The 17,570-nt window shown below is 44.9% G+C and overlaps 2 protein-coding genes and 1 long non-coding RNA gene across 8 annotated transcripts in view; 1 reads left to right on the forward strand and 2 right to left on the reverse strand.

The window, feature by feature from the left end:
• Positions 1 to 17,570, forward strand: part of LOC309618659 — an 18,420-nt gene continuing 850 nt past the window's right edge. Inside the window, exon 1 of the long non-coding RNA XR_014238575.1 lies at positions 1 to 261. This is a non-coding gene — a long non-coding RNA (uncharacterized lncRNA). The remainder of the gene's footprint in view (positions 262 to 17,570) is intronic.
• On the reverse strand, positions 5,115 to 10,457 carry RSKR (ribosomal protein S6 kinase related). The gene is given in 13 exon segments (XM_082372751.1): positions 5,115 to 6,836; positions 7,277 to 7,387; positions 7,514 to 7,602; positions 7,690 to 7,779; positions 7,890 to 7,917; positions 8,174 to 8,214; positions 8,394 to 8,498; positions 8,734 to 8,803; positions 9,148 to 9,216; positions 9,349 to 9,432; positions 9,528 to 9,740; positions 9,744 to 9,779; positions 10,149 to 10,457. Coding segments are annotated over 13 exon segments (1,218 nt in total). The 5' UTR covers positions 10,206 to 10,457; the 3' UTR covers positions 5,115 to 6,611.
• Positions 10,590 to 17,570, reverse strand: part of BLTP2 (bridge-like lipid transfer protein family member 2) — a 26,966-nt gene continuing 19,985 nt past the window's right edge. For 4 of the 6 annotated variants that reach the window (XM_082372677.1, XM_082372681.1, XM_082372680.1 and 1 more), the window contains 13 exons: positions 16,958 to 17,057; positions 16,542 to 16,724; positions 15,931 to 16,052; positions 15,296 to 15,451; positions 15,092 to 15,213; positions 14,334 to 14,514; positions 13,673 to 13,759; positions 13,364 to 13,474; positions 13,094 to 13,229; positions 12,859 to 12,989; positions 12,573 to 12,674; positions 11,836 to 11,970; positions 10,590 to 11,403 (listed from right to left, as the gene is read on the reverse strand). In XM_082372677.1, coding sequence (XP_082228803.1) covers positions 11,221 to 11,403; positions 11,836 to 11,970; positions 12,573 to 12,674; positions 12,859 to 12,989; positions 13,094 to 13,229; positions 13,364 to 13,474; positions 13,673 to 13,759; positions 14,334 to 14,514; positions 15,092 to 15,213; positions 15,296 to 15,451; positions 15,931 to 16,052; positions 16,542 to 16,724; positions 16,958 to 17,057 — 1,749 coding nt within the window. In that variant the 3' untranslated portion in view covers positions 10,590 to 11,220. Of the gene's footprint in view, positions 11,404 to 11,835; positions 11,971 to 12,572; positions 12,675 to 12,858; positions 12,990 to 13,093; positions 13,246 to 13,363; positions 13,475 to 13,672; positions 13,760 to 14,333; positions 14,515 to 15,091; positions 15,214 to 15,295; positions 15,452 to 15,930; positions 16,053 to 16,541; positions 16,725 to 16,957; positions 17,058 to 17,570 lie in introns of those variants that run through there. The other 2 variants (XM_082372678.1, XR_014238567.1) reach the window with 2 other exon arrangements.

Here is a 17,570-nt window from a genome sequence, read left to right on the forward strand (position 1 = left end):
CGAGCCGACCCCCGACCCCCGGCGCCGGCGGTAGCCTGGACGCGCTCCAGGCCGAAGGCCAGCTTTTCGGCCTCACCTCTGAAAGGGTGACCGGGAAGTTGGACAGTCGAGGAGTCCATCCCTCCTGCTTCGAGTAGGCCAGTCTCACACCCTGTCGGAAAAGCTGTCCCCGTGGCCTGGCCTTAGGAAGTTTCTCCTCAGGTTTCCCTCAGCTACCTCAGCTTTAACCGGCAGGAGCCGGTCGGGGGTCTAGAAGGGAAGGTGAGTGGAGCGTTTTTTACGTAGGCTGCTCGGTCCGCGCATAGGTCCTGCGTCCGTGATGGCCTGAGACGTGGTTCTCAGCCTGCGCTGTCATTTAGCCTCTTCAGAATTTCTGGTGTTTTCTTGGGACTTAACTCAGGGTCCGCAACAAGTTTACTGGACCAATAATAGCTCACAAGTATTGAACATTTATTAGGCACCTGGCACTCTTCCAAATGCCTTTTATATCTTAACTCCTTTAATCCCCAAAAGGGCATATGAAGTAGGCACCGTAAATATCCCCGTTTTACAGACGTAGGAACCGAGTCACAGATAATGTCTTTTGCCTAATGCCCCACAGGTAGTAAATGGCAGAGTCAAGATTGCCACCCACATTACCGACTACTGCATTCTCCTGTCGCTTGAAACCCCTCTGTGTGGGAATTAGCTACTGGAGGTGGGATTGATTTTTGGAAACAGCCTAAAGTTAAGTATTCAGAGTTACAGTTTATGATGAAGTATGTTCCTTTGAACGCTCACGGCACCTTATTTACACTCTTAAGTCATAATGAATTTGGAAAAGGCAATAACCCAGAGAGGAAAAACTATAATGTTACGAACTTCAGGGCCCTCAGGGGATGGGCTCTTCTAGAACTGTGTTGTCCAATACCATAGCCACTAGCCTCATGTGGCTATTGAGCACTTCAAATGTGGCTAGTCCAAATTGAGATGTATTATAGGTGTAAAATACAAACTAGATTTCGAAGACTTCGTATGAAAAAAGAAAAGAATAAAATATCTTATTTTAAAATATTGATTGCATGTTGAAATGATATTTTAGATACATTGGGTTAAATAAAATAAATTAATTTCATCTGTTTCTTTTTACCTGATTTTTAATGGGGCTACTAGCAAATTTTAAATTACTTATGAGGCTTACATTATTTCTATTGGACAACACCGCTTTAGAAACATAATGGTGCAACCTAAAGACGCTAGAGATAACAGTTGCTTGACTGGAAAACTGGGAGAAAGACAACAGAAGAACACAGACTTGAGCCTGGGATTCCCCCAGACTTAGCAGAGGGAATCCCAAGGTATATGTACTTCTGGTCAATCAAAAAGGTCCAACAAATAAAACAAGGGTGAGAGGGGCAGAAAAACCAAGACAGAAAACTCTTAAGTGCCAGTAGTAAAAGCTTGTATTATATAAAGTGTGACTTGGAATGCTTAGTCCTTGTTGCAGTTGGTATGTCAGATGCCAGGTGAGTAACCAAAGAGATATAGTGCTTCCAGCAGCAAATTAGGAGGGATGTGGAGGGTAGACGAGAGGGACAATACTATTGTAAATAGGTAACATAAGCAGAATTAATTTGTTGGTGTTGTTTTGCAGGAATTTTTTTTGGGGGGAGGCCGTGCTCCGTGACTTGCGGGCTCTCAGTTCCCCAACTAGGGATTGCACTCGGGCCACGGCGATGAAAGTGCCAAATCCTAACTAACCACTCGATCACCAGGGAACTCCCTGCATGATATTTTTAATTTGGCGTTTTTCAAATTAAAAAATAAGAGATGCTCGTTGTAGCAAGTGAAACAATACAATGCAAAGACATATTAAAGGCACACAGCCTCCCCCATCCATTCTACCTGCCTGAGGTAACGAATAGTGTGTATGCCTTTATAAAAACATATGCAGGGAATTTCCTGGTGGTCCAGTGGTTAGGACTCGGCACTTTCACTGCCATGGGCCGGGCGTTCGATCCCTGGTCAGGGAACTAAGATCCCACAAGCTATGCGGCCAAAAAAGCACAACAACAACATATGTATACACACACACAAGGATTTTGTTTGTTTTTATTTACACACGCTTTTTTTTACCCAAATTAATTGACGTGCAGACTGGGGTCTCTGGGATTGAGAGCTAGTGCCTTTTTTTTCCTCTTCTCTTTACATTTGCATTACTCCCCTCTCCCTCCCAGGTTCTCTTTTTCATTCTTTCTCTTTCTCTCTCTTTCTCTCTCTCTCCCTCTCTCTCTCTCTTACACACACACACACACACACACACACGGAAGGGAAGTAAGCATTGAGTCGTCTACAGAAATGGCATTTCTTACACTTCTGCATTTTTTTCCCACTCAATGTCTTGTATTGAGCTTTCTAAGTCAGCTGATATAGATCTAATTAACTCATTCATCACTTCATAGTCCATGTCCTTTTTAAAAAAATAGGTTACTTCTCTTTTCTAATTTGTAAGAGTTCTGTATTATAGACATTAACTGCCATCACATTGCAAATATTTTTCTTTAGATCTGTTTTTTGTCCATTGACTTTATTAATGGTATCTTTGGCTATACAAAGATAAAACTTTTATGAGGTTAAGATGTTATCTTTTCTTTCAAAGCATCTGGATTTCTTATCTTGATTGATTCATTCATCTTTTATGTAAATGTATTTTCTTTTTTTAAATTTTTTTAATTTAAAAAATTTTTATTTTTGGCTGTGTTGGGTCTTCGTTGCTGCATGCGGGATTTCTCTGGTTGCGGGCGAGCGGGGGCTACTCTTCATTGCCGTGCGCAGGCTTCTCATTGCAGAAGCTTCTCTTGTTTCAGAGCACGGACTCTAGGTGCACAGGCTTCAGTAGTTGTGGCATGTGGGCTCAGTAGTTGCGGCACGCGAGCTCTAGAGCGCAGGCTCAGTAGTTGTGGCGCATGGGCTGAGTTGCTCCGCGGCATGTGGGATCTTCCTGGGCCAGGGCTCGAACCGTGTCCCCTGAATTGGCAGGCGGACTCCCAATCACTGCGCCACCAGGGAAGCCCTTCTTTTTCTTTTATAGTGCTTTCATTTTCTGTCTTGGTTTAGGTATCTCCTCCATCTCATGTTTGTAGGTCTAGTCTCCCAAATGTTGTAAGATTTTTATTTATTTATTTTTGGCCGCATTGGGTCTTTGTTGCTGCACGCAGGCTTCCTCCAGTTGCGGTGAGCGGGGGCTACTCTTTGTTGCGGTGTGCAAGCTTCTCACTGTAGTGGCTTCTCTTGTTGCGGAGCACGGGCTCTAGGCATGTGGGCTTCAGTAGTTGTGGCACGCGGGCTGAGTAGTTGTGGCTCACAGGCTCTAGAGCGCAGGCTCAGTAGTTGTGGCGCACAGGCTTAGCTGCTCTGCGGCATGTGGGATCTTCCTGGACCAGGGATCAAACCCGTGTCCCCTGCATTGGCAGGCGGATTCTTAACCACTGCACCACCAGGGAAGTCCCCCCCCCCTTTATAAGGAAACCAATCATATTGGATTATGGATTAGGGCCCACCCATAAGACCTCATTTTAACTTAATTACACCTGTAAAGACCCTATCTCCAAATACCGTGACATTCTGAAGTACAGGGGTTAGGATTTCAGCGTATCAATGGGGAGGGGGCACAATTCAGCCTGTAACAGGGGCTAATAATACAGTGACAATGATTTTATTCAATTTTTCAAAAAGGCTTTGACAAAATTTTTACATTGAAGACTCTATTTAAAGAAGTAAACCAAGGAATTGAGATTACCAGTTTGTTAAATCAATGAACAAGTGAACAAATGAACTGGTCGATATATGATAAATTAGGTTAGAGGTAAGAAACGATGAGTAGAACTAAAAGGACACTTTTCTAAAAGAAGAATATAAGGTTTGGTGTTAAGACTTAATTTTTTTTTTTAATAAAGTATAGTTGGTTTACAGTGTTGTTTCAGGTGTACAGCAAAGTCATTCAGGTATATATATGTGTGTGTGTGTGTGTGTGTGTGTGTGTGTGTGTGTGTGTGTGTGTGTGTGTGTGTGTGTGTGTGTGTGTGTGTATATAAAATCTTTTTCAGATTCTTTTCCATTATAGGTTATTACAAGACATTCAATATAGTTCCCTGTGCTATACAGTAGGTCCTTGTTATTTATAAGACTAATCTTAAATTCTTAGAAAAGATAGAAGGCAGTACAGAGCAAAATATCCATACTTAAAAGTGTATCTGATTTCTTCTAGGTAATGAAAAATCAAAATGTAGGGCTAAACTTAAAAGATCATTTCAGGTTGTATATAAAACAAATTTTTTTAAATGAATTTCATGTGAATAAGTAGAAGGTATTTATTTTTAGGTCAGTGATTCTGAATGGGGGTGGAGGGTGGCAGGAAAGAATGCCTTCCAGGGATGAGCATATCAAAACTGGGGTAGGTGGGGGGGTGGAGGCAGTGCTTTTTCAAATTATACTTGGTGAAACTTTGATTTTCTGTCACTGCCTCCACTCTACCCTGAGAAACACTGCTGTAAGCACCACTGATTGAAGAGAGTATGTTAAAAATGTCCTCATTTGATAAGAAATGATTCAAACTACACTTACATGATCCTGGTCTCTAAGCTATCTAACATGACCCAGGAAAAGGGACCCTAGTGACATTATGTTAACCATGTCCTAAAGACCTTAAACCAATATGCTGCTGTGACCAGAGAGGCTATATATAATGTTGGGCGATCTGAACATTAATTAACACTGGGCCAGACACACAGTATCATAAAATCATCTGCATCTGCCCTTTGAAGAAGCATCACAGAAATCTGAAACCCATCTCCCACAGTGAAGAACCAGTGGTTATATACATTAGGAAACTAGGTCCAGAGAGTTAAAATGACTTGTATAAAGACACCAAAATATTTATTGGTGGATCAAGGCACCAGGTCTCCTAAATTACAATCTAATACTCTTAACTACTATTTTAGAAGCCATTGATTCCCATTTCTAGTATTCAGTATTGGTTTTTATCCAATGTGGCAGTTCTGGTCATTACAACTTTAAAAATATGTAATAAAGCCTAAAAAGTCTCTAAAGAGAAACAAATGAGATAATCAAAAGGATCAAGGATACATTCATTTATTTATTTATATCTCAACTTCATTCTAAAAGGCTTTACAAAGATGGAGATAATCTAGTACGATTTTAAAAAAAGGACTAAAACAGAAAAATGAGAAGAGAATAAGGAAAGTAAAAGTCAAAAAGGAAGATGATGGAACCAAGAACGTGGCTAGCATACAAAACATAACATGAGGTCCTAAACACTTGCTGTAAGTGGGCCACAAACTGGGCTCTAAGTGGTCTACCATCAGTATGAAAAGAAAAATACAGTCAGTTGAATATTTACTGTCTTTAAGGTAAAAACCAACCAGCAATTCAGGAAAAGAATAACTGGCTTCAGAGAAAATTTCTTCCATGCATCCTTATATAGAACATTATGAATTATAATGATAAACACCCTTTGCAGTATCTACAGCAATTAAATTTCATAGGGATTTTCATATGGATTGCCAAAGTACAATTCAGAAAAAGCAGTTCTGCAGAGGCCAGTAAAATGCCAGCTATGTACAGGGCAAATCTGGCTTAATCCAGGGACAAAATTAATAAATAGTACTCAGAATACTTCCCAGACTCTCTTTGGTTTGGAAAGAGAGATCAGATATAACTGAAGAATAACGAAAATGAAACTTTTAAGAAGTTGGTTTAAGAAAAATGAAGTCACAAAGGCCAGAAATGTATACAAATTTAAGGTCCAGATGATTTTCCTAAAGGAAAAGGTTCTTGAGTTACATCTCTGATCTTAAATCTCAAGGTTGATGTCATGCCTCTTAATCCCTTGGTTTGCCCATCACCAACTGAAACCTGAGCCATCTAGGGAAGTGATCAGTTTAAGAATTCTTGTGTCTTTCAAAGAGGTTTTGTTTTGGAAAAAATGTGTATAGCTATTCCAGTTACCCCCTAGAGAAGACATTTAACCCACCCATGTTTCATTTCTTATTCTCTTCCTCACAGTAGGCCATTAAGATTCACTTTTTAAATTTTTAAAAGTTAGACTGACTTTGAGCCCCCAGATCATATGTTTTACCTGCATATTTAGGGGTTGAAACAAATACCAGCTTTTGAGACCTCTGAAAAACATTCATACTGCTTCTGACAAGCCTATTAAACACATAAATAGCAGTACCTTGGGAACCCATGAAATGCTGTTATTGCTCACAAAAGGAAACATGGCACAGAAACAAGGAGAAGGAAAAGTGGCATAAACTTCTCGCTAAAAACTTCAGGGTATAAACACTGGAGAAATGAAACAAAGGAAAAGGTCCACACTCTGATCTGAGATGTTGAATTGAGAGATGGGTTGTATGATGGGGGTAAGGACTAGGGCATTGTGACTACCAACCGCAGAATGCCCAGTGTGAACTCTGGTCCAACGCCTAGAGGAAGAGAATGATAAGAGGCTACAAAGTAAAAACAAACTTAATCATCAAGGTGGTCACACTGAATTGGCAGCAGAGGAGGTCCTCAGGTTCCCAGATGAGCCCCAACTACAGTAGAGGAGCTCAAGCCAGGCTGGGGTGCACCAGGAAGGACTCCAGATTACAGTCAAAGTCCTTGAAGAACATGGACTCCGATGATGGACTGGGCTGGGTAGCTTGTGTCTCCGTGACAAAGTTCACTGGATGCTTCTGTAGGAGCTCTGGGTCAAAGGCCACACCCCGAAAGAAAGGGTGGACCTGGAAGTGATGCAAATAACGTAGACGGTGGAGGGGATTCTGGCATAATAGCTGAAGAGAAATAGAGCATGAAGGATGAGAGACTGGGATAGGAAAGGGACTGAACAGAGAAGCTGGAAAAGGAGAAAGAAGTTCATGGATCTGTGGAGGGCAGGGAGAAGAACCCAAAAGAGTAGAGGATATGTAAAAGTGGGAGAAACAGGCTAATCTGGGGGCAAAGGTAGGAATAAAGGAGGAGTAGTGGTAAGAGAGCAGCACTAGCCCACTCTCTCAGAAGTGACCTGCTATGGATGGGGACGAGCTTTGGAGGACCAGGAACTCAGGAATAAAATTTGAAGTGTTGATTAGAAGGCAAGTAGTGAGGTAGTACTTGATCAAGTTGGAATCCCCCCTTAATAATTAATCAGAGGAATGGGGAGATATCACTTCAGTGATAGGGAAAGAAGTGAATGGTTTTTGTAGTCAAGAAGGAAAGTCATGCTCACCCTTACCTCATGGAGCAGGAGTGAGAGCCCCTGGTTAAGAGAAGCTGGGATCGCAGAGTCATAGTGGGTCACACTTGCCAACATGGCCACATGATCTCTCTCTGCGGGCACTGGGAACTGAGTTAAGGGGTGGGAAGGTGTCATTACTTAGTAAGAATGAGGCAAGACTTCCTAAGGTCTTCTTTCTTCCCACCGCAGGGCAACTCCTCTCTTCTCTGCCCAACATCACTACCATTCTCTCACCTTTCCAGTTGACAGAGAGAAAAGCAAGACACCCAGGGACCACCAATCAGCAGCATGGTTGTAAGGCCCTCCACTCAGGACCTCTGGGGCTACAGATATGAAAGATACTTGTCACTGATATCTGTTTGCTATCCTTCTGCCCAATGCTTACCCACCAGCTTTAGCTTCTCTCTCACCCATGTACTGAAGAGTGCCACAGATAGTATAGGCTCGGGTTCCTTGGGGCAGGTGGCGGGACAGGCCAAAGTCTGTCAGTTTCAGATGGCCTGTGAAAAGCAAGCCATCAGCACCACTCTGTTCCAACCCTCATCAGCCATGACTTACTTCCAAACTGAGGTACCTCTCATTCTGGGACTAGGAAAAGAAAAGGACTTACCTCGTTCATCCAGAAGGATATTCTCCATCTGAAAAATCACAGGTGAGAAGTTATTCATCCTCTTCCTTTCAATCCTCTTTCATCATGTATACTATACCCCCCAGCTGAAGAAGATGCCCTAGCTCAGCATCCAAGTCTATACTTGGAGGGCCCTTGCCCAAATCCTTAACACCCATGAGGGCCCCAAGGTCAACTGTTCTCAGCAGCTTCTCCCGCCTTCTTGGACCTGTTGGAACGTCTTACAGAAGTCCCTCCTTGAACAAAATGAAAAAGCATTTAACTACCTTCACATCTCGATGGATGATGCCGAAGTCATGGAGATAGCCTGTGGATGACAGCAAGCATGGGGTGTGCTGAAGCTCTCCTGTCCTTCCAATTTCCCTGATAGCTCCCACCCCATTCCTATCCCTGTTCTTTGACCTCCAGAGTTAATATCAATTCTCTTCTGCCTCCCTCCCCGCTTAATTCTTCCCTCATTTCTATTACCACTCCTGTTTCACTTACACAGCACCAGGATCAGCTCAGCAGCAAAGAGGCGGATGGAAGCCTCACTAAAGCAGCCAACAGCGGACCACAGGGAGTACAGATCTGTGCTGCAGTAGCTACACACTGCAAAGTACCAGAAGTCTAGGCAATATTTGGGGGCTACTATGCCTGGGCTCAAGGCATCATATGCCTCCTGCCCAAACCGATGCCACCTGCTGTTCCCTCTCCCTCTGGGAGAGAGAAGTACTATGAAAAGGAGAACAGAGCAAAGGCAGAACAAGCCAAAGGGATGGGTAATCTCAGGTGGGGAGTATGGTAGAAGGACCCTTGGGAATGAGGAGAGAATCCAGTCACTCACTCATGAAGAGGTGCCGTTTTCCCTGCCAGCTGTCCCCCAAACTGTGTACAAAAGGATGGTTGATCTGTCGCTATGGACAAGAAAACAGGAAGTTAGGATCAGGGTCATTGAGGATCAAGGCAGCCAAGAAGTCAGGATTTACCTAGTTGTGCAGAAAGGAAGCTGTTGCCCCACCTCTCAGTACAGGTTGCATGCCTGGTAATCCCAGTACTAAGGAACACACTGGACATGCTGGAGAGATTTCCCTGGCAGGACCTAAAATTACTCTACTGATAGCTACTTTTCCTGGGATCTCTTGGTTGAAGAAGAGGGAGGGGTCAGAGTCAGGAAAAGCAGGACAGTTGGACAAGAAAGGTGCTTTCTCCGCCTGTGGTTTGGTTCTTCCTAGGATCCTTTCCAGGGCTCTGTGCATACCTGGATGCTGACCTCCTCTTTGCACTGCCTCAGGTTGTCCCTCTGTAGGACCTTTACCTTGGGCACCACCTATAAAAGGAGAGGAGTGATGACTCCTAGTGGGGAATAGTGTATTAAATTGTTTATTCCTCCCAACCTTTCTGGAATAAAGATTGGAGGCAGGGACTAGAGAATAATGTGGAAGAGTATCTAGGTCCCTACCTTCACCACAAATACTGCTTTCTGGCCACAATCTAGCACCTTGAGGACAGTTCCAAAGGAGCCTTTAGCCACAAGGCCTAAAATCTGTACAGAGAAGTGGAGAACAGGGCAGTTGAGACTGATTGTTTCTACATTTCTCCCCAAGACTGAGACCCCTTCCAGGGATTCCACTGACCTACCTTCAGCTGCTGATGCCCCCTAAGGGGCCTAATAGGAAACTCCGGCAGAAAGAGGTTGATGAACTGAGGCACTGGCCACTCAGGCAGAGGCTTCTCTACTAGCAGTGGGGCTGGCTCCAGGGGCTCCTGGTGCAGGAAGTGATGCCCCTGTAGTCCCCACAGCAACTCTTGCAGACCTGACCTGGTGGTCCCCACACCTGGCCAGAGGCTCTTCTAGCCTCGGACCCAGGGGCCCCGGATGTTGCCACCCTGCTGAGAACCAAGGGAGCCACTAAACCTGCTGCCCCTGGGGCATTACAGGTTCTGCCCATTTAGCAGGCACTCCCTCAAATCTCAACCCTAGAGATGTAAATTTGAACCCCAGGCAAAATTGCTACTACCCTTGCTTCAGGCCAAGGTCTAGATTTCCTGCACACAATTAAAATCCTCTAGGAAAGTAATATTTGGATATTTTCCCCATAAGGCATCAGAGGTTCAGTACTGCACCTACCATAAATACTTTGATGGTAACGCCTCCCTGCCCCACCCCCACAGTGGACAACACTGTTATTACCAGTTCCCAGGCCTCAAGCTCATGCCTTTCACCTCCCCTAAACAAGCTGCCAGAGCCCCACACCCTACCTTATGAGGAGCAGCCATCTGGGCATGTTGCCCCTTCCGACAACTCACTGCTCCCATCCCCAAGCCTTTGCCTCCTCTCTCCTGCTAAATCTGCTGTCCCAGTTACATAAGCAGTTCCTCCCCTGATGCTGCATTACACATGAGCCCCGCCTCTTTCCCTTGTTGTTCATGACTAGAGATGCAAGTGATGCAGCCAAACCTCACCCTTATCCCCAAATGCTATCACCCCTGGTTAAGAATGGCTTATAGCCAGGACTAAAATGTGCAGAGACCTATCAGCATGGGACCAATGTCACATCAGAGCTGGGAAGTATCTGTGACAGCTTCAGGCAGGAGGGAAGAAGCCACCCTCATTAGGGTGGCAGCTAGGTGTCTTGGACTGACGGGGAGAAAAGGATACAGGCTGAAACCATGCACTCAAAAAAAAAAAAAAAACCAGCATCAAATTTAAAATATATTTTTTCTCTTTAAATGATTTTTTTTTTACCATTCTTCAGGGGATACCCCAGGGAGAGGGACCCATAGCCAGCTGTGTCTCCTACTGCCATTCTCCCAAGTGAGCTTGGCACAGATTGGGGAGGGGCTGATTCCCCCCACAACACTAATACCACTTTCATACGAGGCAGTGGAATGAGGGACAGAAGATCAGCCCCTCCCCTCCACTTTCTGGCACAGAGGGAGAGCAGTTACACTTAGAAATATATATGTATTTTTATATATGTCTATTTATAAAAATTTATCACACTTGATCAGAACTGTCCCCCCACCCCTTCAGTTGACTCCAAGGGAACCAGATACTAGCCCTGGGGCCATTCCCTGGGCCTTGCTCTCTTGATGCCTCTCTGGCCCTGGGCCTGCTGATCAGTGTGAGGTAGAACTCAGAATTATTATCCACCATGTTCTGCAAGGAACAGGCCAGCTGCTAAAGAGCAGTGCCTCTATCCACAGTACCCTGTGGGCTCCTGACCCCCACAAATCCTAATGGATGAAGGGAAGCACCTCCCACCCCACAAGTCCCTGTGGCCTGAGCCAGAGTCAGATCCTGTACTGCAGCCTCTCTTGAATTGCCGGATCACTTGCGCCTGCCAAAGATGGACTTCTTCCCAGGATTCTTGTTGCCCACACTTAAACCGATGAGAAGCCGGGCTTTCTCCTCCTCTTCCTGCTGTTGCACGTTGAGGTCCGATTTAGTTTCTAGCTTTCCCCGGACCTCAGACCCTGCTGCAGGCTTCAGCCTTAGCTTCTCTTTGATTACCTGATAGGTTAGAGAGGAGTAAAAGGGAAGGTAAATATTAATGAGACAGGCAGAATAAATCAAGTGGACCAAGTCAGTAAAGATTTATCAAACTTACATGAAGGCACAATGGGGCAATTCAAATTATAAAATGATCTCTGCTTTCAAGAAGCTTACAGTCTATTAGAACCCACGCTAAACATGAAGTTGTGCCAGCCCTCACTTCCTAAAAATCAACAGTAGTTAACATATATACAACAGTCAGTAAACATTCAGTTTAACCATCTGAGCAAAGTCATGGAGAGGACAGGGATAAAAGTCACTCACTTCATTCACCTGCCCCTTTCCCAAGGCTGCTTGTTAATACATGCATCTTACAATGAAATGCTCCTGAGCAGAGGATCTGCTTGCCAGCCCCTGCTAACCAAACAGCCATGAATTCTGCCAGGATACCTGGGCAACCAGGGCTTTGCGGCTGTCCCTCTTGACAGCCATGGCAAAGTCTAGCCATGTCCATGTGTTGTTGTGGTACTCCAGACAGGGCAGCACCAGGTTAAGGTCGCCCCAGTCCACACTGTTCTTCTCACCCTGCAAGAGGGGGAGAGAAGAGAAGAGAAAAAAATATATCAGCTGCCAGTTTTAGTCCAAGCCAGTACTTGAGTCCAAGTCTAGTACCTTCCTGCAGCAGCAACCTACAGATACCTATTTCCCCTTATCTCAGTCTGGTACTGATTCCTGAGGGCAGCAGAGGGAACAGCAGGTTTATCACCCACAGACAAGCTTCACAAGCCCCTATCTCTGTTTTTAATCTGTTTTTAATCTCTGATCTTATGTGGTACCGTTCCCACACTGTTCTAAAAAGTGCTGGGGGGGGCTTCCCTGGTGGCGCAGTGGTTGAGAATCTGCCTGCCAACGCAGCGGACACGGGTTCGAGCCCTGGTCTGGGAAGATCCCACATGCCGCGGAGCAACTAGGCCCGTGAGCCACAACTACTGAGCCTGCGCGTCTGGAGCCTGTGCTCCACAACAGGAGAGGCCGCGACAGTGGGAGGCCCGCGCACCACGATGAAGAGCGGCCCCCACTCGCTGCAACTAGAGAAAGCCCTCGCACAGAAACGAAGACCCAACACAGCCAAAAATAAATAAATAAATAAATAAATAAAATTTAAAAAGTGCTGGGGAAGGGCAGACCTTGTAGCTGACGCACAGTGGAACCTGTGGGATCTTTATGTAGATGAAGGAGTTGTTCATGGCAGCTCGCTCTTTCATCTTGTCAATATCATCCACAGGGTGCTAGGAAAGGAACGAAAGAAGAGTGTGCCCCTGAAGCCATCGCAAGAAACTCAGGACCCCAAACATCTCCATCTCCTTTCACCCCTGGAATAGACTCAAAGGAAACAGAAAGAAATCCCCAGCCAGGCCAAACAGAGTACCCCAAGATCTCCCATTTTTCTATCATCAGGGGCATTTCTGATACCTCAGGTGCTTTGCGAAATGACCTTCTGACCCCAGAACTCCGACTCAAGCCCTGTGCCACACCCTTCCCAGGGCCCAGTGGTGCTGCATCATCTGTTGCAATCAGTTGCCGAGGCTTCACCACTGGTATTCCTATAAAAAAGCAAGTACACTAGCTGTTGTCCTCTTGCTGAAGCTTCAGCTGTCTCTGGGGCTGCTACCCCAGTCTTCTGGAGCTCCACCATTAAAGTTCTCACCAGTAGTCACCAGTTTGGACTTATCTTCTTCATCACCAACCTCGTCATCTTCCACACTTCGTCCAGGAAAGAAAAAGCCCATTATTCTATGGAAGAACTGGTGTGTCAGCTGGATGGTGAGAGGCACCACATTTACCTAAAGAGGAAAAAGGCTGAAGAAGCAATTAAGCTCAGACATCATCCCTCTGTTTACCTACCCCTAACATAACAACGCACAGATACTTTTTAACTGCCTTTTGTTCCTGTGTCCCCAAAGGACTGTTTACTAACCTCAAAGTGCTCCTTAACAGAAATACCCCCAACGGGGGGCCGGACTTTGCTGAAGAGGCGAAGAGCTAGCTGTCGTCCAGACTGGCAGGAGCTCTGGGGCCGCAGGACTACCTGTAGAATAAAGAGTGATAAATCAACCCACAAATCCTCTGCAGAGGAGAGAAGAAGCAATGGTCTTGCTAAGCTGGGCAAGCTTCCACCATCTCAGGTCACATTGTTTCCCACAGTAGGTTTATGTGGAAGGATCATTGCAAATGCCCAGTGTTAGGAAGCATGTGAATGGGCTAGGAATAGGGAAATAAGACTTACCTTATAGACAGCATTGGGGAGGAGGTTGTTCATAGTGAACCAGCCCAACTCCAGAAGATGTTCTGCTGTGTCATCAGATTTATTCACCTATAAAGACAGATTTCCCCCCGCCACCCCCAAACCACTATAATAAGCCTTTCTCAGGCGCTTGCTAGAGTACTGCTACATATATCATTTGTTTTCATGGCCAGGGCACTAAGTGCCTGCAGTACTTTCCAGTCACTGTGACATTCAAAAATGGTCTCGACTTATTTCCAAATGTCCCTGGGGGGTTGGAAGAATAATGAATAATGTCGTGTCCTCCATGCCATGGTTAACTGCAGGAAAGCTGAATGCCAATATAGAATTAATGATTCTATTCTAAGCTGGACTTGGAAGATTACTTCCCTCTGAGCCACATTTCTAGGGATAACCTTATTCAATGAGGGAAGCATTTGATCAAGCTCATCTATATCTGTATTATTTAATACTACAAGCAAATGTGTATGAGCGGCACTCTCTGCTCATGTTTCTATCATTATTAATAACCATTAATACCATCATTAACAGTCATATAATAATCAGTCCCTTTATGTTTATCTCTTTTTGTGAGTTAAGACTCCTGAGAAAGGTCAATGCCTCTCAATACAGCTGTCTTTGTGTGACTGTATATACCCAATACCTTGCTGTAGAGGAACCGCTGCAGCTCCAGTTCAGCAATTCCCAGCTGTCCATCTTCCTCTGTCAAGCGCCATCGTGCCTGAGCAAAGTAGAACTCAGTGCGGCGGACCACACTCACATCTTCTTGCTGCTTTCGCAGCTCCATCTTGTTGGCCTGCTGCAATTGGAAATCCTTAAAACACCTATAAATGGATAGGAGGGTCAAAGCCAATAAGGGCAACAGCATTTGGGTTAGGGGTGGGGAGGAATGCCCTAGAATGATGCAGGAGGTAAACCCAGAGATGGACCTATTCTAGAACAGCTATTCCCTAAATTTTTTCATTGGATTTGTTGCTCCTCAAACCCTGGGCCATGGGAGCACAAATCCCATCTTTAGTTCTACAGCTTCTTGAAAAAGTAGTCTGTTCCTACTAATAACCCCTATGTTTGTATCTGCAATTGTGTTCCTTACTGATCAACTTCAAGACATTTTATTTTTAGTTTAGTTGCACAGTTATCAAGGCAACAAAAATGATCTTTCCGAACTACCTGTTTTTCTCCTTTCCCCGGAGGTACTCTAATAAGGATCCTAAGAAAGGGCTCTCCTGTTCTCAACCTGTTGGCCAAGTCCAACAAGACTCATTCAGGAAAAGGTGCCTGAATCTACTACATCAGCCTTTGATAATACACACTAGACCTAAAGACTTATCAGAACACGGGCAAAAGAAATTGACTCCAGCTGGGGCACTGGAAAAGGGCATGGAAAGAATGCTGTGGCACCTGATGAGGATATTAAGCTCTTCACTTTCCAGCTGTAGATTGGCCTTCTCCTGGTTTAGCTGCAACTGAAGCTTTTGGTTCAGGTCAAGCAGGTTCTCATTCTTGCTGTCATCCTGCAAAGACTAGGGAGCCAGATAAGGAGAAACTGAGAGATTTCCCTTGTCCTAGGAGACTTCCCTGTCCTCAGATTGCCCGGGAGACTACCTTCATGATAGAATACATCTGCTTTTCCAGCTGCCGTATCTGGGCCACATGCTGCCGCACAGCCTCCTGTAGATGTAATATGCTGCTGCGCTGCTCCTCAGGATTGCTAGAGATCTCAAGCTGGAACCTGACCCGCTGCTTCTTCTCACTATGCTCCTAAAGGAATGGAAAAGGAAATGAACAATAGACAAGTCTTGTAGTAAAGTAAAATAGAGAAAGGAACAAGAAATGATGATCTCTTCCAGAAAGCTCAACCTGCTCTCTCACCATGAGTGCAAGTAAGCGGTAAGCCAATGCAGAAGATTTGGCAATGTGGATTTCACAATAAGCCAGTCCCACAGGGTAGGGATAGAGGTGGGAAGTGGGAAGTAGTTTGTTGTTTTCAGAGGTATGTAGGTGACTGAGTAAAGAACTGACCAAGAAAAACAAGTAAACAACTCTACAGTCTTAGGGACACTCAGACCTTTCCTAGATAACTAAAATTTCAACTGCTGCTGCTGACTAAAAGAGGATGTACTAACCACAAAGCCCTTTTTCAGTCTGAAGCATGGCTTTTCTTACTGGACCCCAAATAAAGCACAAGGTCTGGAGATTCCTGTGAGACTAACTGGCATTCTACAAGGGCCCATACTCACCTTCCGCTTGGGTTCTACATGGAGCAGCAGGTTGTTGACGATATCCAGGATCATGGCATACTGAGCCGGGTTTGTGGAGATTTCCAGCTCATGATGGATAAGGGTGAAGGTATCCACAGCCCCTAGGTAATTGTTAGCAGCTAAATAAGAGACTCAGTTTCTCCCTAAATGTCTACCCCATCTCCTAACCCATATCTAGAACCACTTCTGTTACTTAACCCCATAAAAGGTCTTGGTGAGATATGCTCATGGGTAGAAATATGTGCTTATTTCAGAGTCAAACAATATCCATTCATTCCAGTAAGTTTTTTTTTTTGGCCGTGCCTCACCCTCGTGGCATGTGGGATCTTAGTTCCCCGGACAGGGATCCATCCCGCACCCCTTGCAGTGCAAGCGCGGAGTCTTAACCACTGGATCGCCAGGGAAGTCCCCCATTTATTCCAGTTCTATTCTCTCCTAAAAGAACTTAAAAAATGTAACGCAAAGTGAAATGTTAATGCCCTATGCACACTGGGACTCTTAGTAACACTTCTGCCTCAAAACCACTAAGGAAATAACTACTTTCACAAGTTCCCTAGTCCCCTCCTAAAAGCCTTTCAAACCCTGAATACCTTCCTGCTTCTTTAGGAGATCTTCCTTTTCCTGGTTCTCATGAACCTCAGGTGGCTTAATCTGAGTTGCCAGCTCAGGATCAATGTCATGGCTGTAACTAATATAGTACATTCGGCAGCTGCAGCGTGAAATGATCCGCTGGACTTGCTGGGCTTGTTGCGCCTCAGCTGGCTGGTTCCAATCTGCGAAGAGGTAGGAAAGAGATAAGAGAAAGACATTCTCAAAAGAGGTATTGTGAGAGCCTCCCAGCTATGCGTGATGTCTAGGGAACTCCAGACACTTGCTTTCAACATAGCCTAACACAAAGTGGTCCTACTCCACGTATATTAATCTTACAAATAGGTAAGGAAATGAGGCCCCTTAAGGATGCATGTCTGCTCCTAACCACATAATGGGGGAAGAGGTGAGAACTGACCTGTGGTAGTGGTAACCATGCCTCCCACTGCCTGCCCGCTTTCCATCAGCTCCTGCACAGAGTCCAGACTACGCTGCCGGTGCTCCTCAATATTCTTTACCTGAAGGCAGAGATACAGGCACCTTTAACTCCTGGGGGACCAGTAGCTTGTCCTCTACAAGCTCCATTATATACCTCCATTATCTCCACTATACAAGTTTAACACTATCTAGATTTTCATTGCCTGGAATAGCTTGAAGAATCTCCCAGGGTAAAGGACATATGTCCCTCTCTCCTGGCTCAAACCACCCAAATTCTGCAAACCCAACTGAGTTACATGCACGTTTTGCCAGGCCTCAGGCCAGAAAAATACAAGCTAGGTTAAAACCAAATCACATCCCACCTCACACCCATTAGGATGGCTACCATAAAAAAATTAGAAAATAAGGCAAGGATGTGCAGAAATTGGAACTCTGTGCACTGTTGATAAGAAGTAAAATGATACAGCCACTGTGGAAGTTCCTCAAAAAATTAAAAACAGAATTGCTCTATAATCTAGCAATTCCACTTCTGGTTATATACCCGAAAGAATTGAAAGGAAGGTCTCAAAGAGAAATTTGTACTCCCATATTCA

Source organism: Balaenoptera borealis (genome assembly GCF_965194805.1).
Source record: "Balaenoptera borealis genome assembly, chromosome: 20".
Classification (NCBI taxonomy): domain Eukaryota; kingdom Metazoa; phylum Chordata; class Mammalia; order Artiodactyla; family Balaenopteridae; genus Balaenoptera; species Balaenoptera borealis.